This window comes from Saccostrea echinata, unplaced genomic scaffold, assembly GCF_033153115.1.
Source record: "Saccostrea echinata isolate AGI-Se365-2 ecotype Australia unplaced genomic scaffold, CSIRO_AGI_Sech_v1 ptg000003l, whole genome shotgun sequence".
NCBI lineage: Eukaryota > Metazoa > Mollusca > Bivalvia > Ostreida > Ostreidae > Saccostrea > Saccostrea echinata.
Window position 1 is genome coordinate 2,569,055 of NW_026889752.1, and position 27,878 is coordinate 2,596,932.

At 31.6% G+C, this 27,878-nt stretch overlaps 1 protein-coding gene and 1 long non-coding RNA gene across 2 annotated transcripts; both read left to right on the forward strand.

Moving 5' to 3' along the window:
- Window positions 1-1,060: 1,060 nt before the first annotated feature.
- Window positions 1,061-1,994, forward strand: LOC133178517 (uncharacterized). The gene is made up of 3 exons (XR_009719986.1): window positions 1,061-1,098; window positions 1,538-1,635; window positions 1,797-1,994. It is a non-coding gene; the product is annotated as an uncharacterized LOC133178517 (long non-coding RNA).
- A 3,371-nt stretch (window positions 1,995-5,365) lies between these two features.
- LOC133178662 (uncharacterized) lies at window positions 5,366-27,292 on the forward strand. Its single transcript, XM_061313383.1, has 5 exons — window positions 5,366-5,429; window positions 24,195-24,446; window positions 25,091-25,354; window positions 25,660-26,076; window positions 26,979-27,292. Exons 1-5 carry the CDS (start codon window positions 5,366-5,368, stop codon window positions 27,290-27,292), a joined length of 1,311 nt encoding a protein of 436 aa, XP_061169367.1.
- Window positions 27,293-27,878: the final 586 nt, after the last annotated feature.

Consider the following 27,878-nt stretch of genomic DNA (forward strand, 5'->3'; position numbering starts at 1 on the left):
CAAAAATTGTAAAGAATTATAGGTACATCAGGTGACAACTCAATCAAGTAGGGAATATTATTAACGCTGAGTTTCCAATTGTCAAAAGGGTATTCAATATATTCAATACAAGTTGTCAATCATTTATAAGTGATTTGTCCAGTGGTGCTTAACTTTTCTCCCACAGGTTTTTACACATTCAACCATCATTTATCTATACTGTATTTCTGGACTTTTTTTGTTGGAAGATGTAAGATTTTTGAAGTTCTTTATGATTTGGACACTTTTTCTTGATCCAGTAGATGCTTTTTTTTTCTTAATTAACATGACACTGACAAATATTGGACCCCCATAACTTGAATGAATTGTCATTTCTTGTGAGGGTGATGTAGTTGTAATTAGTATAGATCTATGCTGAGAAGAAAGAAATCTATGAAACCATGCAGTTTTTTGTACTTGTTTGTACTTGTTTTTTTTTATAACTTGTATTTTTTCAAGTAAAAAAAAGGCACAGTAGCATAGTGGTTTTCTACTGAGAAACCAAGGTTCATTACACAGTATTGGTGTAATGTTGTTACACCTGAATATGTTATAACCTGATGCATTTGGCTCAGGCAAAAGGGTACTTGTGCATCTAAGGAGTTGATCAATGATGGGTCTAATCAATATTCACAAATGTCACATATGCATATAACCAACATGTCAGCGATGTATATGATATATCTCTCAAGAAACATCAAAGTGTAAAAAAAAACACCATTGGACAAATTTTTCTATGCATCTGAATCATTTACAGTGTATAACACTAAAATTGAATTTAAAAATTAGGCTAACAATAATGTCAAAGAACAATATAGTCTTTAACACATAAGTACAATTTTGCATTCATTCGTCTATTCACTCTATTGTATTAAATGAGGTTCATTAACATATAAATGCTGTTTACATTGTTTTACTGTCTTTAATAACTTGTAATACTAAATTTTATAACTTGACAAATTCTTCTTTTTAGAAAATGCATATAATTTGGAAAAGAGACCACCAATCCACTGGGGGGTATCGGATGAAAGCATTTGTATTACAGAATATTGTAAAGCTGGACGAGTTATAGTGAAACAGGTAGGCAAGTACTTTGTTCTTGGAATTTTTCGCCCCAGTTAAGTTTTATTTTTCTCATTCGGCCCTCATTACAAGTAGGTGAATTTAAAGTGGGGCAAATTCAAAGAAGGCAGCATATATCTTTTAAACACAAATGTACTTCGTCAAATTTTAAAAGGGCAAAATTGTTTTCAAGAGTGAAAGAGTGAATATATTAAAAATTAAAATGGGGTGAAAATACCCAATAATACAGGTTATATGTATTTATGTATTAACACAGTATATTCTTTATAATGAAAATAATTTGTTCTGTAAAAGGACAAATTTTGTTCTGATTTGTATTTAATAAAAAAATAAATGCCAGATTTATAACATATTTTGCAGGCACCTAAATTACCCTCAGTTGTGTGTCAAGCTGTGCAAAAATTCTATGTCATATTACAGAATCTTTTAAATACAGGTATATGTCTGCTCATCTGGCAATCTTTGGACATCACTGGATGGTACTTCCAGCATGAAGACCAGCTAGTTGCCTCACCTGTCTTGACATTGTTAAAGGTAAGTGACCCTTTCAGAAAAGGATCTGACAATGCAAAGGCTTGCTCATCAATTAAAGATTTCTATTTACCAATAGCTAATTAATTTGAATTTCTGTAGCTTAAAAATTTAATGATATGAATTAAAAAAAAATATTTTAATCAAAATTATTTTTATTTCAGTACTTTGAGACAGTGAAAAGACATGGCTCTAAATTACTGCATCAGAGATCTATCCAGTTAGTAAATCTGAGGAAAACAATAAAGCATCATTTGGAGCTACTTATATCACTGTCTTAACGAGTTGTCTGCAGACGGGGCATCCTTAAAAACTTCAGTCGCACTCGTCACTTAGAATAGAAAACTTCATAATTTTATTACTTTTGTATCAATCCTTTTGCACTTCATCTGACTTGGAATTTCAGTAGCCTTTACATGTAACATCCTTCAAGCATTTCATGAAGTACCAATTTGTAGGTGTAAAATGTTTGTCCCAAATGAAACAAAAAAAAAATTCTCTGGCAGTTAGCAGTGTCATGAGCAGTTGATTGATGTCACAGTTCCACTGGCATAGTATTTGTAGTTGAATGGTGCCATTTTTAAGAAAACTTTTCACAAAAACCTGGAAAACATCAGATGGAAAGGAGCATCTACAAGAAAACAGTGAACACTTTCTTGAATATTAACAATGATATATCATGCCCCATATACATCCTTTATATAAACTAATTAACCAAATCATCGAGAATTATATACAAATTTGTCCTTTTGTGTATTTATAGTGTATTAAATTGATTTTACTAATTTATAAATATTTATGTTTTTCGCAGTCATTAATATTTACAAATTGAAGTACATATAACATAAAAATATTACATGTTTATTAGGATAACATGAAATTGTTATTCCTCAAAAACCATCGCTGACCGAGGCGAACAATGGTTTTCAAGGGGTAACAATTTCACATTACCCAAAATAAACAAATAATATTTTTCTTGTTTTAGAATGCATTTGAAAGAAAACATCAAGGTGAAACGAATGTGCAAACATTCTGCACAGCCAACAATCTTTATTACTATATATTTACATTTCCAATATCTTTGTCCGAGATAAAATTTCAAAGAGTAAAAATACTTTATTTCTACATCAATCTACTGGTTCATCCATAGGCGTGGTGAAAAAAAAAATATCACGTGCGGAGCGGGACAAATAGAGACAGAAGCGGGGCTTGAAGCACGTGAATTTGCAGGATCAAGAGCATGTATATATATGGAATAACTGTCAGATTTTTTGGTTTCATGACGATGATCAATCAATTGGCTTGCGTCATAATTTTATGTATAAACGCCTTCGGCGTTTATGAAAATTATCACGCAAGCCACTCGATTGATCACATCATGATACCAAAAAATTAGACAGTTATTCCTTAAATATACTGTTACCCTTAGTCATGCATTTTCAACCATTGGGATGTAATGTTTGGCATGCAGTAGGGTAATAGTACTTGTTAACAAATGTTTTTAAACCAAATTTGACTATTTAACAGGAAAGTATATGAAAAATTTAACTAGCATTATGGTGATGAGAATAACCATGGTATGTGAGCTTGTGTGAACTTGATCCTGAATTATTATGTTTTGAATATTGTAAAAGAAATGTGCAGCCAAAACTTTGACCTGTACCTGATTTAGATGGAGCCTTCTTGGAAGTTGTCACACTGTTTACGAGTGTAATAACTGGGATCTGCTTCATTTGCAGATACATGGATAACACATTCACTCAAAGCACTGTCCCTTTTTCAGTACCTTGTGCAGCCCTGTAATATATAATGACATATGGAGAAAAATTCTATTTCAAGAAAAATATCTGTCATAATTGTAGGAGTATTGGAAAGGGGGGAAGGGTGTCATGAAGCTTGGCAGTTAATATGTGTACATGAAAAAAATACCTTCATTTTTGTAGAATAAAAAAAGATATTTTTTTTAGTGTGTGTGACTATTTTTATTTCTGGATAGACCATGTAGAAAGGGTAGACTACAGAATGAGCTGTCCATTTTTATTCATTGTAGTAATCAAATTAAAAAAAAATAGAATGTGTTCTCTACAAGAATCATGTGTTATCGACGTGGTAATCAACTTTGTATTCCCATGGTCGATGCATTCCCGATCCATCTCATGCACACCTATCCAATACTCCAAAATAGACCCTTGTAAGCTAAATCAATGCAGTAAATTTCTGAAACCAATCTGTAGATAAGCTTACCTTTTGAATACAGACTATTTTAGCATTAAAACGATTTAATTTTCCCTTTATGCTTAAGTATGTTGGCTAATCTTGGTCCGCTCAGAATGGCTTGTGTTTACGTCATGTAATGAAAAAATAAAGCAATTAAACGCTATTTACCTGCATCTATCAATCCATTTTCTCCTCTTCTTTGCAACAATCGGGAACCAAAACAAACTACAAGTTTTATAATTCCACTGCGATGCTTACAACTTAAAGCGAAACAGTAATCCATTGTCTCCAAGAACGCTCAGGTACCCGGAAGTTTAAAAACGAAAGTGAAAGTAAACGAGACTTACAGGCCCTATGATGAACATGGTAAATATACAATCGATGAAAAAATAAAACATACAATTAATAAAACATCATTTGTCGTTTTATAGTCCAATATGTTACAGGGAGTATTGTTCAACTTGTACTGTGTTTTTTGTAAGCCAATGAAACCAAAATGTTTGCAAAGAGTTTATTTACTGAAAGTTGTGATTCGTACAGATGATCGTATAGTGGCTCTCCCGAAGAGCGCCGTAGATCGTATTTTATAATGTACAATACATAATACTCATTTACGTATGAAATAGACAAATCAGATTCAAGTAAACAAGTTATTCAATAAATTTGTACAAAATCCTGGAATTTTATAAAATAAATTGTAATTGAAACATAAACTTTAATAAGCTTCAGTCCAACGTCCTAGTATTGTGCAAAAGTTAATATAATGTTAATATAATTTTTAGCAATTTTCCGTTACTGTTCTTGCATCGTCGTCCCAAGATAGATAAACATCCTGGTAGATTACATTGTCCTTAATCCGATTACCAGGTTTGTTTATTCTTACGGAAAAGTCTTACACTTTCATATCCCGATTGAATTATAGGTCAATGCACTCTATCCTAAGTACATTGTAAATAGTTTAATATGTTTATTTTCTGATTAAAATAATTGTCTCAAACCCTATAGGTTTACATTTTCCACAGTAAGTGTTTCCCATAGTAGTGGGAATAAATAGGGAACCGTAACACGGCCCCCTCCCATGTGAAGAACATTCGTCCTCGAATGGTTTTATACTTCAGTTCAGGGAGTTAAAAGGTGGTTACAAGTTGTCTATTGATCCCTTGGTTTTTGGCACAAAACGACTTGCATTAAAAGTGCATACTTTATAAATGGACAATAAATTGATATGTACATCATTTATAACATTCAATAGTTAACAAAGATATATGATCAAACAAATAAGTTGTCGATATATGAAACATGCAAAACAACATTCACTATATATATATATATATATATATATATATATATATATATATATATATATATATATATATATATATATATATATATATATATATATATATATATATATATAATGCGTAATCTTTCCCCAGGTAATGCTTATCAAATGCTTTTGCTTTAATCAACATGGAAGGTAAATGCACTGGATGATTAACGTGGAAAAGCTGTAAAAATGGTGGACATAGGAGTCTCAAAAATTGTGGATGGTGCAAATGCCCCGATGGCTGGATTGGGCGGTATTGCCAGAATCCAAAAAACCCTAGTAAGACTGAATTGCCACTTCTGGCAAAACCTAGTCAATGAAAATAGTATTTTTAAAATAAAAAAAAGTCTTTTATATTAATTTACTTTCTCTTTACTAAAACAATTTTTGACACAAATGGAACAAAAAAAAATGTACGCAAAGTAAATGTTTTGTCGAAACAATAAGGATGATAACAATTTTATTCGACAATCTTTTCTCACGAAAAAATAAGTTTTGGAAATAAACTCTCACTTCTCTAATACTACCCAACATATAGGATGAAGTCCGTAAACTATTTTTTGATTTCATTCGGGTAGTAATTATCCTTAATTTAATTAAAAGTCTATTTTCGTTTGCTATAAACAGCCGTGAAAAAGCGAAAGAAGATTGTACGGTGCTGGTAAGGGTTGCAAGATTTTTAGTTACGGGCAATCTTTAATGAAGCTGAAAACAAGTATTCTTTTAAGTAATTGATTAAACGTCATTGCTGATTTTTTCAATCAAATTTTGATTTAAGTGATATAGAAGAAATAAGCTGTGATAACTGATGAAAAAAAGCAGAATATACCAATCGTTCTCGTCAGCCCACGATCTCAGTTTTGATGAAGATTTCTGGAATGTCATATGACATCAAACCTGTGTTTTAAGAGATACATGAATATAGAAAACAGTTTTATGTGAATAGGCATGGAAATAATGGTGAAGCAATTGTCAACGCTATAAAAAGTGAATATATATTTTTTTTTTATGTAGAATTACTATCAGTAAATTCTGCTAATAAATTATCAGAAAAATGTGCATATTTGGCACTGAGAGCATCATGGCAACAAACCCAAAGTACAGTGTTTATACTAAATTTGCTTACATGTAAAGAAAAAATGTTAATTAATGAATGTGATATTGTTCAAATAAATGAAGTAAAAGTGGTGAATTGAAAGATTTCAAAGTTTCTTAATGCATTAGGGCGCAAAAGCTTAAGAATCCAGTATAGGTAGGGTAGATCGAACTCACCTTGCTTGACAAGAATGTTAAAAGTGTTAAACACTGATATGTGAAAGTGAACTCTAGGTACAAGTTTAATTTATCTACATGTAACGAGATGAGGTCAATTGATGAAATTGGTATTTTTCAATTTTTTTAAACAAAAAAGGGGGTGATGGTGTTTGTCAGGGGCGGGGGGTTGGGGTTGGGTTGTACGAGTATATATGTACTCCTCTTCCTTTAATTGACTACGGAATTTTTAATAAAATTCTTCCTTCTATAAGACTATTTTTAGCTGTCGGTAGAAAGATATGTTAAGATATATTATTGGAATTGTTCCGTTAGCAGTGGTAAATTCAATTCCACGCTCTTGCGCTGGATTTCATCAAGTGGTTTAAAAATGTACAATGAATGATTTTAAATATGTTATCTAAATATTGACACAATTTCCAGTCAACACTTTCAAAGAAATCAGTATTATGACAAACATGCTCTATTCAAACTTTGTCTAAGTTAAGTCAATTCAATTTTAACATTTCCTCCCAACAATAATAGTATACAACCAATGCAGAATGTACCTGGAGGATTACGGTAAGTTGTCCTCACTTGCTGAAAGAAAACGTCATTCCGTTTATTGTGATTCGATATGGTTACATTTTAAATTCATTTTTAAGTCAACATTAGTGAAATACAGAAAATAAAATACCTGTTGCGAAATTATGGTCCATTTTCTACAGTTATTCATATAAATGAGAGTATTTTTAGGCCCTTTCCTAATTCTATATGCCATATTGAATTGATATATATATATATATATATATATATATATATATATATATATATATATATATATATATATATATATTCACAGCTTATTAAAACATATTTGCATGGGTTTTTTGATTTATGAAAATTATATGCTTCATCTCAATATTATCACACAACGCTTGGGCCAAACAAAAAAATATGTGTGGTTCCGGTTACACATCCAAAACAATTAGGGTAGGTAGGTAGGGAACTTTTTTTTTTTTTTTTTTTTTTTTTTTTTTTTTTTTTTTAGCAAAATGATTTTCTTAATTTTTTCTTTAGAAATAATACCTATCACTGCTTTGCAAATGGCATTTAGATGTGGTGTGATAATATACTAGTCAATATTGGTAGGGGACACCTACATGCTAGTTTGCTTTGGATTTAACACATTAAACTATGTTTTGCAAGGAGGCCGTCATTGCTGAAACTAAAACTTAAACTGGAGTCACTGATGGAAATCGGGGAAAATTCTGGAAAAAATATGAAAATTGCCCAAAAAAAAAGTTTAGGGTCGGAGGTATAAAATAGGGAAGGTCGGGTAACCGGAACCACACATATTTTTTTATTTGGCCTTAATTAAATGGTAGTTAATTAGATATAGTCCATGGGTGTCATTGTAAACAAGGACAATGTAAGAATATATTAAAAATATGAAATGATGTATTCAAAAATGAACATTAATACTTTCCAGGCACCACCGGGAAAACGCCTTCCGAAGACTAGAATTCGTTGGATCCTTTAATATTGCTTGCAACAGTAGGTGTTTGTTTTTCGTAGAGGTTCGCTTCAGAAGTCTCTCAAACACAGGACAAAGGTATATGCATCTCTAATTCCTACATACTTCAATTGCTTCTGTTTAAAATCTAGAATAGCATCATAATAATTTTACAATTCCCCTTCAATTACCTTCCGTTGTTTCAATATGTTGGTTGATTACCCAATATCAACAAATTCTGCACATTGTCATCTTGCGTTGTCTTCGCTTTCTCAGGTACTGTTACTCCTGAAGGAAGGTTATACAGTTTTGAAAGAGTTTGACGTGAAATGTCAACATGGAAAACATCTTGAATCAAGAATAAAAGTCGGTATAAATTATAGTTTAGTTTATTTTTCTAATATATTCATCAAAGTTAAAAATTACTTACTGGTACTGCTGTAACACAAGACCCACAAGAATATTCAGGTTCAGTGGCCAAGTAATGTTAGTCTTATTTAGGACATACTCCAATCGAATAGCGAAAGGCCTCAGAGCAAGATATAGATATGTCTAAGCAAAATGTAAGGGGAAAAGATTTTTATATTCATGATTGATTATCAAGATTCATGGTTACAAATTAGACATTCCATTTTACCTAGAAATAAGTTTTTAAATCTATTTTGGTTCAAATTTACTTGGAAATATATATAAGGCGAACCGATTCTTGATGTAATCACCAAGTATTTCAACTTGTATGCACTTTGCGCCCCCCCCCCCATCCCCCTCCCGAAAAAGACTGTAATGCAGTGTAAATCCCTTAATACCAAAGTCACATGCAATCGAAACATTCTGATTTTTACCGTACCATATTTAACAGTTTCATTATCTATTGTGTCTGTTAAGTCACTTTGTCTAGAAGAAGAAGAATTATTTTAATACTGTGTTATGTTATTAAGAGAAATTCCTCTTTGTTACTCATGTAGTTTCTATTTTTTTTTTTTTTTCAGGACTTTGAATCCGTAGGAACAAAGCAATGTTTCAGTAGATCTCTCTCTCAAAAAAAAATGTTCTTTAAAATCCATAATGTATGAAAACTTTTATTTGCTTTTCTATATTCTAAATAAAGTCAAATATTCACCTCTGATTTCGTATGTTGATTGTATTTGAGATACCTGTATTAAGGATTGGAACAACTTAAAATGGAAGAGGCAAAATGTTACCATGTATTTAACAATGAAAAAGGTGAAGATTACGAACAGTGATCGATCTATAAAAAAAATCATACAAACAATATAAATCTGTAAACAGGGCATTAAAATTTTTAAACAAAATAATTTTGCGTATAACCAATCACAGGATATAAAATTTACACATAAAAGTTCCATTTTCATTGAAGAGCCAATTGTCTATGATATCAAAAAGTATAGTTTTTAATTTATTATCGGGAATGGTACATTAAGTGTAAAATCCGTTTCATTTTCATATGTTAAAGTATATATATAAGGTCATGGAAAGTCATTTAGTACATGTATATGAGTTTTTAAAAGTGAAAAAATAAGACCGTTTATATATATATATATAAAAAGAAGGTTTTTTAGAAACGAAAGGAATAAATGAGGTTTCATAAAAATACTGTCATTAGATTATAAGGGCTCAGTCACACCTTACTGGATTTCACTACAATAAGGGATGTCAAATGGATGAAGAAACGGGGACAAAACGCACTTCGTTGGTGAAATACTGCTTAAAAATTGCCTATTGAAATGTTTGCGATCGACGCATGAAACATTTAAAACAAACAAAAATCTTTCGAATGTCGGACATATACCTTACAAGCAACAGTCAACTAACGGACTTCACGTTTTCCCGTAACGATTAAGTAACGAACGCGCAACGCATGAAAACGGTCAACGAACGCACGGTCGGTGTCAGGAGCACGTCCAGTTCATCAATATTGGTAATTAGGTCCAACGGAAATCAACGTAAGCAGACTGTACAAGTGCAGGAAAAGAAGGGCAGGAATTCCATACAAAACGCAAGCAAACCGATACCTATTTTCAACTGGCATACCGTACTTGAAGCGGACGCACTTGTCTGATGGTGCTGGTTCCAAGTTTTGAACATGCTCAAACCAGCAAACTTTTCCGGACATGACGTATTCACTGAATAAGAAACGTGCGGACAGAGACGAACGGATTGAAAATTTTGCCATCCGTTCGACGTCCATTATGGCTATCCCGTAAGGTGTGATTGTGCCCGAAATGTGATAAAAGCATTGAAGAATTGAATAAAGATAATCTTAGAATTAGAGATATCATGTTTCGTATCCCGATTTGAAAAGAACTTGAGTTTTTCTTTTTTATCTTAACAATGTATCTTATTAGACAACTTGAAAATGATTTTTTTTTCTACATATGGACACACTTTCTCTGGGTGGAATCTATAAACATGCCGTTCTTTAAATCAACAATAAATGGATATCTGATGGTTTTACACTACGCTATGACAGAAGCAAGAAATTTATTGTCATCTCTCTCGAGAGATGACACATTAAGTTTATAACCCCGGATATGAAGCCCCAGTGTAAGCTGCCATTGATAAGCTGGTGGTCTGGGAAATGATACGATTTCTAAATATAGAATGTAAACAAAACTGCTCAATGACAAAGGATGGGCGATCTGTCAAACAGGCCATCTTAAAAAAGAAAAACTACGCATAAATTATAGAGTCACAGAGACAATATCGCTTGGGTAGTGGTGGGTCTTCAAAATACATGCAGTTATCTAATCATGGTCAGCGCGTGTGTATCAGAATGCACTAAACATGGCATCAATTAGAACGGCCAAGGCGTGGATCAAAGTATTTACAGAAAAACAAAGTGGAGGGTATTCAAATAACATGCAATTATCTATGCTGTCACGTAAATGATGGCCAGCGCGTGTGTATCTAAGTACACTTTACATGGCATCGATTAGATCAGCCAAGGCGTGGATCCAAGAATTTACAGAAAAACAAAATCAAAGTAAATACTCGCATTAAAAGTTTACTGATATACGACTGAGGTGAAGTGATGTCGAAAATTTTACCTTTATGTGTATCTTAGTCATTCAATAACCTGATGCCATTTTTTTAAAATAATTTTTTTTAAAACAATTAGTTAATGTTAAAACTACAGGCATTGGAAGAAAGATTATATAATCATTGTGAGTTGTTACGCATGTCTGCACTATTCTTTGTTTTTTGTTCGATAAAAAATAAATGTCAGAAATACAATATTGTTACCTTTGTATAAAAGACGCAATTTCTTTACCCGACTCGTATTTTGAGAATTTATAATTAAAACACCTGCAATCATTTTCTTTGTGTAATTTTAAATTGCATCATTAGCAAAAAAGCTATCAAATCACTTCTCTTATTCTTGAAATATTATTATATAAAATGATTGTTTCTTTGAACAGCCTAAATATCAGGGTTGGTAAATTGGTACTCTTTCAGTAAATTTGTAAATGCCTAATTTTAGCTTATAACGTGTAAATTTTTTTACTGACCTATATTTAAATGCATGTGAGGGTTATTTCTTTGGATAAACCACATATTTAAAAGTGGAAAATCTTTCGAAATCAATTGAGGGTCAGTGTCGTATAGTGAGACTTCCCCATAGTGAGACTTCCCCCGGAAGGCTGGCTATATAGTGAGATATCCCCCGGGAAGACTGGCTATTTAGTGAGACTTCCCCCCGGAAGATCGACTGGCAATAGAGTGAGACTTCTCCCGGGGAGGTCTCACTATATAGCCAGTCTCTCTCCCCTTTCATAGTGAGACTTCCCCTCAAATGTAGTTTCCGGAATATTTTATTTCATTGTAAAAAATTTTTTTCAGTATATGAATAAAAGTTCTCCGTTAATTAATAATTAAAACATCTTAATAGCCTTTTAACAGTTTGTTAGCCAAAAATAATTATGGGATGACATGTACATGTATATTGATGTGAGATAACTGAATGAAAAATGTACGTATGTACGTTATTGTTACAAGTATACATCTTTCTTTACTATATTGTATTTATTGCATTCCCCATGAAGGTTAACATAAGCAAATTCCAAGAGTCCACGAGTAATGATCTCTTAAATGTTAAATGTATTTCTTTTGATAAGAATAATTTTGGAACAATTCAATTATTTACTGTGCATGATACATTTTTAATGCGCACTTCTATATTTATTCATACATGTATCTATTTTATAAGATCATTATCAAAATGCAAATATATATACATCGTCGATGTAAATAAAATACTACTGAACATGGAAGGGGGAAGCCTCACTATGGTCGTTTAGGGGGGAAGACTCACGATATAGTAATTCTCCCCCCTCAGGGGAGTCTTATCGCTATATATAGCCAGATTTACGGGGGGGGGGGGGTCTCACTATGGGGGGTGGGAGTCTCACTATATGACACCGGACTAATTCAAGTTAGCGCTTTAAACTTCTTGGCTGCATGTTGTCCGAGTAAGCTGCTGTGATGTAAAGTCAATAGGAACGCTAAGGTTTTAACCATCCTCTTGTATAACAATTGTTTACAAATTTTACGAATACTGCTTAGTGGTTACTTTTTTTAAACACAAATACAAAAGAATATTTGAAATTACTGTTGCAAATGTTCACTGAAAGGCAGCTTGCCTCTACCTTCCCCACATTTTTTTTTATTGCAGCATATTCATTCCCCCCCCCCCCCCCCAATGTGTTTTCGAGAGAGTCAAAAAGTTTAAATCTTTCCTCCCATCCACGAAATAATAAAATCATGTTTGAACACCCCCTTTTTTTCCTAGTGAAAGATTATTCAGGTAAGTTGTTTTTTTTTTTCTGACTCCCCCCCCCCTTTTTTTGTTGGAAAAACTTCTTCTGCTTGTAATCGCTGAAGAAAAATGTTAGATTCCACTATTTATTCTGTGACATTAATGAAGCCAAAGAGATGACATTTCAGGCTTTCTGGAAAGCCAAACTTGTTTCTCTTAGTTTTATTTTATTTTTGAAGATACATGTAATCCCCCCCCCCCCCCCCACTTACACACACAACAAAAAATTATCCTTTAATCGCATTCAGACTTATTTTTATTGATTTCGCCGCAAAATAAAGTTTTGAAACTTTAAATTTACACTTAATTATGAGTTTTATAGTGATATTCTAATATGAGATTATATGTGTGAATTGACATTTAGGAGAGAAGAAGATGCTAGTGGAAATGAGAACAATTTGTTTAAAATCATACGAACCTTTGCGCTTCAAATGTGGTTGTAGTCATTTAATCAAAGTACTGAAAGTACTGGGAAGCGCTAAGCAATGTTTGAAATTCATCAGAATTATTTTGAATTTAAATTGCCTGTTGTATTGGAAGAAGTATTATGTTGACAGTGCGACCGCGCTGGGGCGAGCACAGTTCTTCGATACGTACATATTCACTTTAAAATAAAACTTATGTCCGCCTTTTCAAACCGCAAGGGGAAACATTTGAAGGTTCAAGATTCTCCGTTTCTTTAAAAAAAAAAAAAAAAACAATATATAAAAATTAAATAACAGATGTTTAGTCCAAACAGTAAGATATTTCTCAAACCTAATAAAAAAAAAAAAAAAAAAAAAAAGAAACGAAAAAAAAAAAGAACATGTAAAAATACTTTCGTTCTCCATCGCCTTATAGGAGACTATAAGAGGTAGGTTTGCTTTTTTTGTTTGTTTGTTTGTTTGTTTGTATGTTGTTTAACGTCCTTCTCGAGAATTTTTCACTCACATGGAGAGCTGCAAATTTTGTTCTATACTCGGCTCTTACGGCCATTGAGCAGTGAGGGGTCTTTTTCGTGCCAGCACCTACTGCGACACGGGACCTCGGTTTATAATAGCTGCAATAATGTAGTCCTCTCCGATTTTTTTTTAATCTGATATTTTCAGGAGAGGGCTACAATTCCACTGCATCGTTATGGTGCAAATATATTTTTTAGATACGGGCGACTGCAGGCAAAATAAATTATTTTTGCATTCAACTTACTTCCAACAAGACGGAAATTTTATTCATTATCAACATCATAGCCCTTTATACGCGAAAACCAAGTAAAATAAATCTGCGTGTTTACCAGTCGTTCTCTTCAGCAGCCATGACAGTTCTCGCGTGATGTACAGAGACTTGCGCTTGAAATTTAGAATCACTTGATGAAGTAAATGTCGGTGTTGATAAATGTTTGTGTTGTATGATATCACTAAATATCGATAAATAAAAGCATTCCATGGGATATTTTTTTCATTAACAGTGATATTTTTGCTTAAAATAAGGGAAATCCTATACGATCCGCTCCCCTAGATCCCGAATTCTCATTGGTTGTCCCAAAATAAAATCGATCAAGGTCAGTAAACATGGCGGATTAATATAAGTTGTGATGTTGACATACACGAAAAATAACCGATATACCGATTGTTCTGTATATTTTTGGATCAATTCATGTCTTGCATAACTACATTTTATGAGTTCAGGTAAGATATGTCAATAAAATACCCATTTACCGATAATTTGAGCCGAAATCTGTGCGGTAGTGAATCACTCCCGCACTTGCACCATTACGGAGATCCTAAGGAGTTGTAGCCCTCCCCCCCAAAAAAAAAAAAATCGGAGAGGGCTACATTATTGCAGCTAGTTTATAAGGTCTCATTCGAAGAACCGGTCTCCATGTCCCACAGTGGGATTCGAACCCGCGACGTAAGGATCAACTCCTTACTCCGCGACTCTAGAGCAGACGCTCTAACCACTGCGCCCACGCGGGCGACGAGGTAGGTTTGCGTATAAATCGCAATTTATTGGAGAGGGGGGGGGGGTTGACTATATATGTAGCTATACATTTGCTAAAAAATGTATATTTTTAAATAATTTTGAACACTTGAAAATGTCGCTGATATTCCTCTCATTAATGTGCAACACTGATAGCTAAAATGTTCTGGTGATAATTTTTAATAATTCATTCCGTGCTTATGAGTGTTTCAAATTGAAGATTGGCTGATTGTGATTGTGAATTAATTTTAGAAAGTGCTCCTAAAAAACAAAAATGTTAATTTTTATTGCGTCGATAAAATATTTCCTTATTGATAACATATTTATTAAAGTTATGAATTAAAGATCTCAAAAATATCGAATACTAGTATTCTCACTTAATTGTTTTAGTATACCTCTTTTTTTCATATTCATGAGCGATTTTTAAACTTACGAATCAATAGAAAGGATTTTGCAAGAAATACATTAATGGAGTGTGTAAGATATTTACACAATCGCTACGAGCGTCCGGTATTTATTAGTGATAAATAAGACTTAGACTATATATTTCATTTTGTTTTGAATATGCTGCAGCTGTGCATTATACATTTTTAACACTTCACATTCATCGCGCTGTGCAGCATATCGGCATCGTCATGTGAAAAAAATCTATTCAATGAGCACCCGTAGAGTCATTTTGTCAGAGATGATTGGTAAATATACATTTTGATTATAAGGATATTATATTTGTCTTCTTCGTTTGATGATAACACATTCAGAGCTATCCTTTACATCTGATTTTCATATACATGTACATGATTTATGTATTTGCATCAAAAATAAGTCTTTTCTGTTGATCTACAATATATGTATCTGATTTGTAAATTTTATTTTTTAAAATAAAAAAAAAATATTCTTTTCTTCTTCGGAATAAAAATATGTCATTAAAACCCCAAAAGTAATTTAATTTTGGACTCTTGTTGAAATACTTATGTTGCTTCAGTATTTTTTTTTTACGGATATTTGATACTTTACACCAATCTTTACTTGTTTATGTATGAAATTAATTACCACGCAAAACATGTTGAGAGGGAAAAAATATCCACAGCACTGGTGTGTTAGATAAAAAGGAATATTGGTACTGAAAATAATTGACCCGTAATTTTCTGCTATTTCCATGATAAATAATTCAACAGCCAAAGAAAAAAAAAGACATTATATTAATCTCAAGTATGAATAAATCTTTATGAAGGTATGCAACATTGTTTTATTCTGTTTATATGTAGTCCTCATTAAGTAGCTTAGCAGTCAATTCGGCAACACACGCACATCTTTACCTAAACTATTTCTTTCTAGGTTCCTAACACAAGTATGCTTAACATTTCATCAGCGCTATTCCTGTCCATTGCTAAGAACGTTTAATTAAGGTTTTTGCATTTTCCGCCAGATCTTGCGCACTGCACACACACAATTTTAAAGCACAATATTTGTCATCAATATTTCCGAGAAATTAGTTTTCCTATCTAAGTGGATTCGTTGAAAACACAGCCACCACGTTCCCTACATGTACGTACAGCCGCAAACTGCCTTTCTTTGCGAATTATTTACATCATATTTTTTACCCATATTACAAGTATAGAATACAACACAAGTAAAAACAGTTCATGAATGCATTCCAGTCTGTTACTAATTGATACCGAGATGAGAAAATCAACTTCATTGATAGCTCTCTGCATGGTGCAAGGGTGATAATAGGAAGACTTGTTTTTAGTTATATTGTCTGAAATAAGGATCTAGAAGAAGAAATAGTAGTTAATATGGATATAAATTATATAGAACGTACATATGTAGGTACATTGTAAATCAATTTTACGCGAAATTTTCTACTAAATAACTTAATTCCAGTTTGAGTTTTAAATACTTATTAAAATCCCATTTGAGTTTTAAAAATATGTACTTATTCAATCTTTACATTATATGTACATGACATATAATTAACCGTTTTTAGGTATTTGCGCCATAGATGCAGCAGTTGTTAGCTACATGGTACACAAGATTTTAAATGAACTACAATGTATAGAGATAAGAACCGCCCCTGTCTACTAACAGTGGATTTTCGTACAATGTACATTCATACTCTTTACCTTACTAATTGACTCCTATTATTAGAACTGCACGTAACGCATTATTACACTAAAATAGCCGAAAGAGCGTCGGGGATTTCCAGTTGCATATTTTTAGAAAACCCAGTGGAGTTATCCAACTTGCTTAGTGGCGCTGGATCGCGAACGGAAGTAGATTTAAGATGACAGAAAGCGCTTTGCGCTGCGCTTAGCGCTTAAAAAAGGAAATAATGGTATCAAATTCGTTCGTTTTCTTTTTTTTTTTTTTTTCATTTTAAAACTTCTGTGGTTACATTCTGAGCAAAGAGCTATAACTCTTAAGATTTTTTGGGAGAAAAATCAAAATGATGATCTTGTTTCAATTGTGGAATAAAGGTTATTATCTTTATTTTCTCTATATTTGAAATAATTTCCTGCAAAAAAATTCGACAACAAAAACTAACCCAAAATTAATGATGGTATCTACGTGATAATAAGACATTAATATCTATTCTAAAGATTGTTTTATTGCAAAAAAAAAAGTGGCTCCCATCACCCACGTACCTCAAATTATTTGACTCGACACTAATTTAGTGTTTTGACGGTGTGATACGAGGTTTATTATTTTAATATTTTATTAATTAACTGCGAATCATTAGGAGTCTATTTGCATATCTGTTGTACAGATTATTTAATTAGCTAGGAGGAAAGACTATCACGCAGATTCTTATTGGTTTAAAAACACGATAGGTAATTATAAGATTGTAATGCAGTCTTTTCATTTTTTTTAATGTAGCATCTCGTTTTTTTTCTTCTTTGTATCGTTTTTCATAGACGGAACTGTGTCGCTATAATAATTATCGGGCACATTTTTTATATTTTGATTTATTTCATTTTCACTATAGCCTCTTTTTAAGAGAATTAAATAAATTCACTCACAATTTTATTACGTAAAGTAGAGTCACTTGTGTTTTTTATATGCATTTTTTCGCCTTTGATTAAATGTTTTGAAAATTGAAGGAATGTTAGCATTATTGCTCTCTCTCTCTCTCTCTCTCTCTCTCTCTCTCTCTCTCTCTATATATATATATATATATATATATATAAAAATAATTAAAATAATTAAAATGAAAATACGAAGAAATTAATACTGTAAAGCATTAGCGCTTCCATTTACAATCTTCAGATGCTTTACAAACAAGTTTACTAACTGTTACATAGTGACTATGTGACAGTTAGTAAACTTGTTTGTAAAGCAATATATATATATATATATATATATATATATATATATATATATATATATATATATATATATATATATATATATATATATATATATATATATATATACGCTAAAAACTTTTTAAAATTCTAAATGAAAAAAAATGTACATGTGTATTTCTGGCACCCCTAGGAAAACGTGTTCAATTTTCAACAGAGACCAAACTGAATGTAATTAAGCTAAAAATTGCTTTATAGAAATTTAGAGTGATGACAATTTTCAGATTAAAATCAACAATATCACCTTGAAGCAAAATGGCAACTGTTTAAATCAAAAGTACATTTGATAAACGGTTCACAAATACTTATTTAGAAAGACATAGAAAGTTTGAGTGTTAAGGAAACAAAATAAAACCAGTAAGATTGAAAGCTGCAAAATTGCTACTAGACCACAGGCTTGGTAAAATGAAAAAGGCGAAGATAACGAATAGTGAACAAAAAAACCTACAAATAATAACAAACTAAACTATGTTCATGGCCTAAAACATGGACCCAGGAAATTCCAGAGGAGGGATCAGGTGCCTAGGAGTAGTAAGTAAAGATTCTATGGTCGTTAATATGAACTTGTTTGCAAATACAAACCTTCATGTATCGTTGGGATGTGTTAGACATTTATTTTTATACTAAATTTAATTATGGATTACTCCATTAGCATCTACTTGGGCAACAAAGGCTCACGGCTGATGCGACAGATCGACAAAGATGATACAGAAGATAAACTATATATAAGGCTAAATTTACATGCTTACTCAAACGTAAAGATTTCCAATTGTTAACAAATATATCTATAAAAGTTACGGCAAAACAGAATTATGTGTTTATGCATTTCTGTAATAAATATATCAATTGGTTGTTTATTTTGCTTACAGGTAAATAGGCTGAATCCGTGCTACGCAAGGTAAATTTTCTGGTGTGTTGAGTTAGTTGAAATTCGCTGCTACATTGCAACAGACTACCCCCCCCCCCCCCCGGAATTGTTATCTCGTTCATGTGTACTTTTTAATAGTGTTGCTTTACATACGCCTTTTTGTAGAATGGTATAGATACTTGAATGACAGGTCGAACTAAAGATTTGCTTTGTATATATGAAATTTATTAAAGTCTGTTTCACTGCGAGCTCATCATACATATGTATAATATATCCTTTCGACGGCAATAGCATAATTGACCGTATTTAAAAAAACGGGTCTATATAGCAAGGGTGAATTCCTGGAAAACAACATCAACGTAATAAAAAGGATATAAAATTCCAGATTCATATAGCCAAGGATGTTCCACAGTAAAACGGCCATAGATTTCTCACAAAATCTTAATATTCAATACCGTCTTATGCATTTTACAATTATTTGAAATAATTTTTCTCGCAAATACATCCAGTGGAGGTCATGCTTATTAGAAAAAAGTGCAGACATAATCATTGTTTAATTGTTCTTTTAAAAAGCATAGATTAAAAATTGCATAATTGATATTTTTCAAATATTTAGAAAACCTACGAAAACGTAATGATAACAAGTATGTTTATCTTATTTAAACTCTCGATCTTCTTGTAGCACACTTAACTACAGTGTACGCTTAACAAATACAGTCTATTTAAACATGATATTGTATATATGTATATATATAGAGAGAGAAAATAACGCAAGAATACGATGTTGTTTTTCTTACAACAACCATAAACTTACGCTTAAATACGTTACAGCTGTTTTTACAACTTGGCATAAGCGTACTGAAACATAGAATAAACAATAATTGGCATATAATTAATACGTTAGAATACGTTACAACCATTTTCATGACCTCACATATCTATACCGTAGCGTACTTAAACGTGCTCATTTAGAAAAAAAAATCTATCGACTGTAGAACAACTCTGCCGTCTTAATGAGTAAAAGTATGAAAAGTTTATATGGAATATATAGTGAAATGAAAAAGTAAAATATTCTTTGTTTTTACGCTATGGATATTAAAAGGGTTCACTACGTTGCGGTTTTCCTCCAGGAAAGCACCATTGGGAATTTATATACGTTTTACTACGCTACGACCGCATCGGCTCTAGAAGTTCCTGAACGTCCAAAGGATATGTGTCCAGGGTTCTTCATCATTAAAGATTAAATAACTGTGTCGCAAACTTTGCAAGATGCACAAATATTTGCGGTATTCGCAGCGATCAAATTCGCACAACAGTTTTGTATATTAATTAGTTTGATAAAAAAAATGCTATGATTGTGCATATTTATCAAGAAAACTTAACTAATGGATATTTAAAACAATTAGAATTTTTTTCCAATATAACTTTTGAACATACATGAACAATCTGACCTGCAAACCCCCTCCCATCACACACGTAACTTAAATAGAAACAAACAAAGCTACGATTTTTTCTTTTTTTAAAAAAAAGGCAAAGTATATAGGATATTTGAATCAGTATCTACATGATGTAATTGCTAAAACCTTATATTTTTCAGTATAATTTTTATATTTTACACGTGCATTGAAGAGCACAGGAAATTCTGGTTTGCCATACTATCGGACTATTAGCCATCATTACAAATAAATTTGACATTATTCTTGACATTTGATTGTTTTTGAATTTAAAAAAAAAAAAAAGAAACTTCATAATGATAAAATACTTTTACTGAAATCCTTTAATTTTTCACATTACTCATACATAATTATTGAATACGATACGATGTTTGACTCCCCGTGCTAACACGGTTTTATAGACATTGCTCTAAAGTAAAGATATAATTTATCAGTGTTAAAAATTCAACTAGCTATCTACAGTTGCATTAAACGTGAAAACACTTGGGTTGTCTTGTTCATTATATTCATGCGTCATGTCAGCGATTGTCTAGAAGATAATTGACAACAAAGAGAAGCTATACAATGGGCCCTATTATAATTATGAGTAAATTAAGTGTTCTGCATTGAAAATTGTAAAACGATAGATTTGATTAATTAAAGTTTCTTTTAGAGGGAATTTATGTTTCTGATTTTCTGATCTCTCGCAGATCTTACTGTGGCGCAATTTTTTTAATTTGTTGAACTCATAAAATTTGAATCGTTACTCTGGTTGGGAAAATATTTCTGGAGAACCCTGTGAGTCTGAGTTTTATTCTATAAAGTATTTATCTTTGGAAGTGGTGTATTAGAACATAACACTTTTGTAAATGATGTGCTATTGTTGACGCATCATTAATTTCATTTTTTATCTATTTGCAGGTTCTGTTTCAGCACAAGACCTACTGACTTACTGATTTCCAGTAGCCATGGAGAAGAGATGCTCCAATTCCCTAGCGAAGGGACTCTTATAATTCATATTCAAATGTGTGAAATTTACTTGTGATAAGAGTAAACAATAATTATTCATAGAACCAGGCATTTTCATTTATTTACTAAACTAAGTTTAGCAGATAATGTAAATCCACATTTCTTTAGATAATGGATTGATTGTCCTGACTATTCACTAATATTAATAAATTTACAATAGATAAATTATAAATAATTATTTGTAGTTTTTCTTTGATCAGGCAGATTTTATTTTTAGTTTTGCAATAGCTTTGCTTTAATTGGGTAATGTTATTGGACTCAGTTTTTGTTGTTTTTGTGTTAATTTGACATTAATGGATCTCTCAGAAAATAGAAATGTCATTTTGTATTGTCTAAATTTAAAGCTCCTTCACGGTTATTTGGTGACGTCTTTTTATGTGTGAAAAATTCCCAAATGGGACTTTTTAATAAATCTGAACCAAAGAAAAATATATCCCTCCTTAAAATGTCTTATCGTATTGAAATGTGGATAAAATTATTTGATACTTTTAGTCTTAAGTAGATATATTCATCCATTTACTCAGATTACATTGCAGATAAATCAAATAATGAAAGCATGGATTTTCGACCGAAATCTAGAATATCCCTATATATTTGTACACGTAAGTATCACATTTCCTACAGTCAATCTACGTGTTTAAAATGTACTCGAAATGATACGTTTTTGGTTGCGATCTTATCCCTCTGTCATTGATACCTCCTGCATCAGATAAAATGAGTCGATAGAAAAAAAAATTGTATAATATATGTATAACATATCCTCAAAGTATACTCTGTATAAGTTATGATTAGTGCATTGTAATGAAAATTTCAGGAAGAAAATCCTTTCCGAAAGATACTTAAATCTTTAGATCTTGACTTTTAATTATTTCCACATATAGAACTGAGTGACATACATGTATAATGGTTGATTACAAGGCATAGATGGGATACTTACGTTCACTAATATTATTGTTATTATGTTGAGACTGTACCAGAAATATTCAAAATTGAATGAAAATATCGCAAAAATGTTCAATAATAATGATTATTTTCCCTTTCCTGGCGAATATAATTCCGGCCTTCCTACTTGAAAGACAGCTGGATGAAATGGTCGCTTTAGATAAAGAGTAAAAATAGATATCGTACATTTAATTAAATCATGTTTTTTTAAAACATAAACGTATTTCATAAACACTTTTTAAGATTTCTGTATAGATTTCTGTAAGATGTTTAAGATATAAATATATATATATATATATATATATATATATATATATATATATATATATATATATATATATATATATATATATATATATATATATATATATATATATATATATATATATAAATGCTAGTAAATTGACAGGTATCGGGAGAAATACATTAAGTAGCTCGACCATTATGAAGGCACAGCGGCCAAACAAATGCCAGACCAAGATTCTATAACATGCCAGAGACAAAAAAAAAACTTTGCGGGAGTGTATAGCGGTGAAATGTGGGGAAAAAAATAACAATTTGAATTTCCTTTTGTAAAAAATACGTTAATTTACTGTAACAAAAGCTAACACTTCGATTCGGTATAGTAAGACTCTTTAACTTTGAAGTATAAATTTAAACTTTGATATTTTAAATTACTTTAGTGATTCCTTTGTTAAAAGTAAACTATTTGCATCTATAATAAACTATATTTTGTGGTAGTATTAAGATTTCTTGTGAGGGTACAAGGAAATGACATAAAAACTTAATAGAGAAAGGAAGTCTATTAGGAAATACAAGGGAACAAAATTGTTCAAAAGTTAAAAATAGAGATAAAATATCCGTACTGCATTATCCTAGATAATTTCCTTCCTCTTCAAAAATGGCTGATCTGTGGTGGACGTGGCTTATTTTGATAATCGGATTTATCGATTGTTACGGTATGCCCTTCTTATTTTAACTTCACACTCTGTATAGATTATGCAAGTTTCTTACAATCTTGTGTTTAGATAATTTTTTCCCGCATGTTACTTTTATCAATTCTGAAATAGGTTACATGTGTTTCCCAGATTTTAAGTTTTGTCTTTCGGCTGGAAAGATGACAAATATTGATGAATTTAAGTTTTAATTTTTTTTTTTTAAAAAAGTTCGATTAATTTAGGAATGTTTCCCTTGTAACATGCAATATAAATTTTAGCAAGGACATAAAAAACACCAAGCATAAAACATAGCTCAATCTCAGAATTATTAAAAAGATACGAAGGTCATTGAAAAAGCTTTGTTCTTGGTGCAAGAAAAAAAAGCAGGTAATAATTTGCATTTCTTTATTAAACCCCTTCAAAGTACTACAAAGTACAAGATTGTCAGCGTGTAAGTTGGTGTCTCATTTAGCATGCGGTTTTTTTCTGTCGTCAGAAAATATAGTTTCCTCAACATATTATTTAATGACTTTAAATTTAGCAACGACACTTTGTGTTTTCATCATAATAGAAGGAAAACTGTTTAGAATTTTAAAAAAAATAATGGGCAATAAAAGAAAAAAATTCAAAGAGGAATCGCATTTCTGTTCTTATGTACATGAGTAAGAGTATATATGTAGTAAAACAAATTGAGTGAACAATCTTGTCTTTTATTTTAACAGATAGCGTTTTATCATATTTTTCAAAGGAAATGATTATCGACCAATTAAACTAACTGTACACGAAAAAGAAATAAAGCACTGACTTAATAATGTTTTGTAGAACACAAACTTGATTGTCGCTGAACCAGTGTACTACATGTACATTGGTAGAAAATCTTAAGGTCTTTTTAATGATCTGAAAATATCTATCTCGTCCACAGAAAACCTTAGTAAAAAATCCACAACAATTCTATCACAGAGTTCCACGTATGCTCTGAGAAATGCTTCATACGCCAATGACGGTAACCTAAACACAAAAGAATTTTCTTGCGCTCATACTGCTACATGTAGCAACCAGTCTAAGGCTTGGTTCCAAGTTGACCTAGGAAGGCCTCACAGAATACAGCACGTTAAAATCTATTATCGAAGAGAAGGTATGATAAAAACAAAAACTTGAAATGGTGTAGATGAAAAAATATTCTGATAATTATGTATTTGTTTTATAAGAAAACAGACATAGAATTAGTCAAGTATATTAGTTTAATAACAAGATCATCAATATCAAATGAGTAGCGATCATATATTTATATTTCAAAAAAGGGGAATCTATAATGTGCATGTATGAACATAAGAGCATCAAATATACAAAATTACATTCATTTACTTGGTAGCATTTTACTTTATAAAGATCTTTTAATTCCAGTTATATATAAATCGGTCTATGCTTGCTGGATTCTAAATCTCCAGATATAAAATAACCTAAAATCTTTGCAAATAATAACGTATGCTAACCCGAGCTGAAATTCCCGTTTCCTTTTCAACTGCAGTCATCTTGCTTGCACAATAACACTTACTGAATACTGTGAATTTTCATTAAGACGGTCCTAGCCATCTGCGAGAAATCCCGAGGACAAATTATGTGAAAAAAAAATAATATGCCCCCAAACTAACTTCTTTTGCGGTTACAGTTATTGAATTTACAATGTAATTGAACATTCAGATTGACATCTGGGTCTGTATGATTGATTTAATGTATAAGATTGTTAACTATTATTAAGAGAATAATTTCATATTTTAGGAAATGAGCCTGACGATTGGAAGCAATATAGGTTTAGAAAGTTTTATTTGGATGTTTCTGACTATTCAGCTACGGAGAGTATGACGTCACAGAGGACTCGCTGTTATACAGACAATACCACAGAACCAAACTTACCTCCTAATATCATTGACATTCCATGTAAACAGTTGGCAAGATACATCATCGTTGAATCCACATACAAAGCCCCTGAAGATTACCGTTCCACAGGGCCAATTCTAGAAATTTGTGAGATAGAAGTTTATGGTAAATAATAATTTAATGGGTTTTGGGGGGGAATTAGTGGACATTTCTGCCTTAATGATGTGAGCATAGTAAAATTTGTAAAATTTTAAGTTAAATTTGTTAATCATCTGCTTTGGGGTTGTATGTTTTTTACACTAAACTTTAAATACACCAAATCATATTCTTAAAGATGATAGTCAAGCTTGGTTTGGGTGTCCTCTTAAATGATCTTGAAACAAAACTTTAATAAATAATTACTAGTTCTAACCTACGTTATATTTATACGTTATACAAATGATAAGTATAATTTTATCTTTAATTTACAGGATGTAATGCAAGACATTATGGATCTAATTGCTCCAAAAAGTGTAGTGTGAATTGTGTCCAGGAGATATGTAACATAATAAATGGTTCTTGTATATTTGGTTGTAAAAGCGGATATTATGGACACATGTGTAATGAATCCTGTAGTTTATCATGTCCATCTGCATGCGATAGGTACACAGGGTATTGTGATGGGATATGCCCAGTAGACTACTTTGGACATTTTTGTAAAAAACTTTGCAACTCAAACTGTGCAGGGGGATGCAACAGGGAAACAGGCCTTTGTGAATACGGTTGTATTGAAGGAAAATTTGGTGAAGCATGTGAAGAAACGTGCAGTATAGGATGCAATTCTAGCTGTGAACAGGACAATGGAAATTGTTCATGTAAAGGAGATTGGAAGGGAGATAAATGTGATGGTAAGGAACTGCGATTGAGGTCGTTAAAACATACGATACTTTCATATTTCAATTTAGATGGAATTTAAATGCAGTATTATTTGAAAAACATCAAAAAGTAAACTCAAAATACTTACAAAATTTGTTCAACGTTATTAGAGTAGGATCAAACCAAAAAAGAGAAACAAATTTTTTACTGGGAAGTCGAGGTAAATGCTAGAAACGTTTATACCATAGTGAAAACATAATACTTGAATGCCTGATATCTTTTTTTCGCTTCAGAAATAAGTCGGAATTTCTTAAACAGATATCTTGAGAAGTTCATGGGTGCAGGATTCGGAGCATTGTCACTAGTATTTTTAGTAGTTGGCATGGTTATATATTTTCTGAAGTAAGAAACTATTTCTTTTATACCTTTGTAATATTTTAATTAAAGAGATTTTTTTTATCCTACGTATGAATATCTGAAGTCTATCTGGAGTTGTAGCATTTTCTTGCGCTTGAGAAAATTGGAGTCAAATAAAAAAAATACTTGTTCTGTATTCAGTTTATATCCTATGTCCATTGATACCCATTTAAAAAAAAAGATTTTGTCGTCACAGGATGAGAGGACGTATTTTTCGATGCTCTAAACAACGAAGTATCCAAACAAATAAAGATGATATGATAATTTACGGTGAGCTTTGCATTTTGTTTTCCTTTCACAAGAAATTAATTTAAAAAAAAAAAAATATGAAGTCAAACAATGCAATGAATCAAAAAAAAAAGGGGGAAGAAGAAGACGAGGCCTGTGGTCATGAAAGAATGCTTTATTCGTCATCTTAGAAGACTCTTTCAAGTGTTTGTCTATACATAAGAAACCAACAATATCTCAACTAAACTTGTACCTCTCAAATGTATTATTTTCTCCTCTTTTGTTACAGAAAATGAATCAATTGTCTTCAACCGAGAGGAAGGCATCCACGACTCCGTTTCACAAATTTATTTGAATCAATTGTTGCCTAATATAAGTACACAAGGTAACGAAGAAACAACGATTCAGAAAAATACCTATGTTGAAAATAATGAAATATATGTAAACGATACATTTGAAACTTCAAAAAGTCAAATGGACACCAGAATATATGCAGAAGGAAGCTATAACAACACACATTTCGTAGAGGACGAAGATGTTTACATGGCAATTCATGGTCTAGATCCAGATGAATCCATATACGAACATCTCCAAGTAATGTAATTTGGACCGAATTAATTTCAATTTTTTTCCTTAATTGTCTCAATCGTGATAGAAATTTTCCAATTCATGTAAAAAATCCTGTAATGAATGCAAAACATAATGACTAAATAAATAATAGCTGGATTTATTTTGGCCAAAACCGATGTCACTCCTTTTCCCCAGTTTACCCTCTGGTCTTTATGACATTGAATTATGACATTTGAGACATAACCTGAAAAATAAATTATGAAGAAAAGCTTGAAACCTTTAGGTCAAACTTCCGAAATATAAACCGGACTGGATTTAATAATATTCTTGTGCGTTGATGTTGAATTTAAGTTATGACTTCAGATCGGAAATACCTAAAGTTAATTATATTCAAGGCCTTTAAAACTGCTGTACATGAAATAACACTGTAATCATTTTTCTCCCTTTTTTAATATTTAGATCATATAATTATTGTTTGTTCTTCTTTGTTCATGACAACAGTTAATCTAAATCAAAATATTTACATTTGCTGTGTTTTTCTACTAAACCAACTGTGAAATTTATTTGAATGCCATTTTTGTGTATTCTCAACGTAGGAATATGCACGGAGAAACTCTCG

Coding starts and splice junctions, on each gene's coding strand:
- LOC133178662 (XM_061313383.1), top strand. CDS start 5,366: ATGGTGGACATAGGAGTCTCAAAAATTGTGGATGGTGCAAATGCCCCG. Junction 24,447..25,090: donor AATCTATTATCGAAGAGAAG/GTATGATAAAAA, acceptor TTCATATTTTAG/GAAATGAGCCTGACGATTGG. Junction 25,355..25,659: donor TTGTGAGATAGAAGTTTATG/GTAAATAATAAT, acceptor TTTAATTTACAG/GATGTAATGCAAGACATTAT.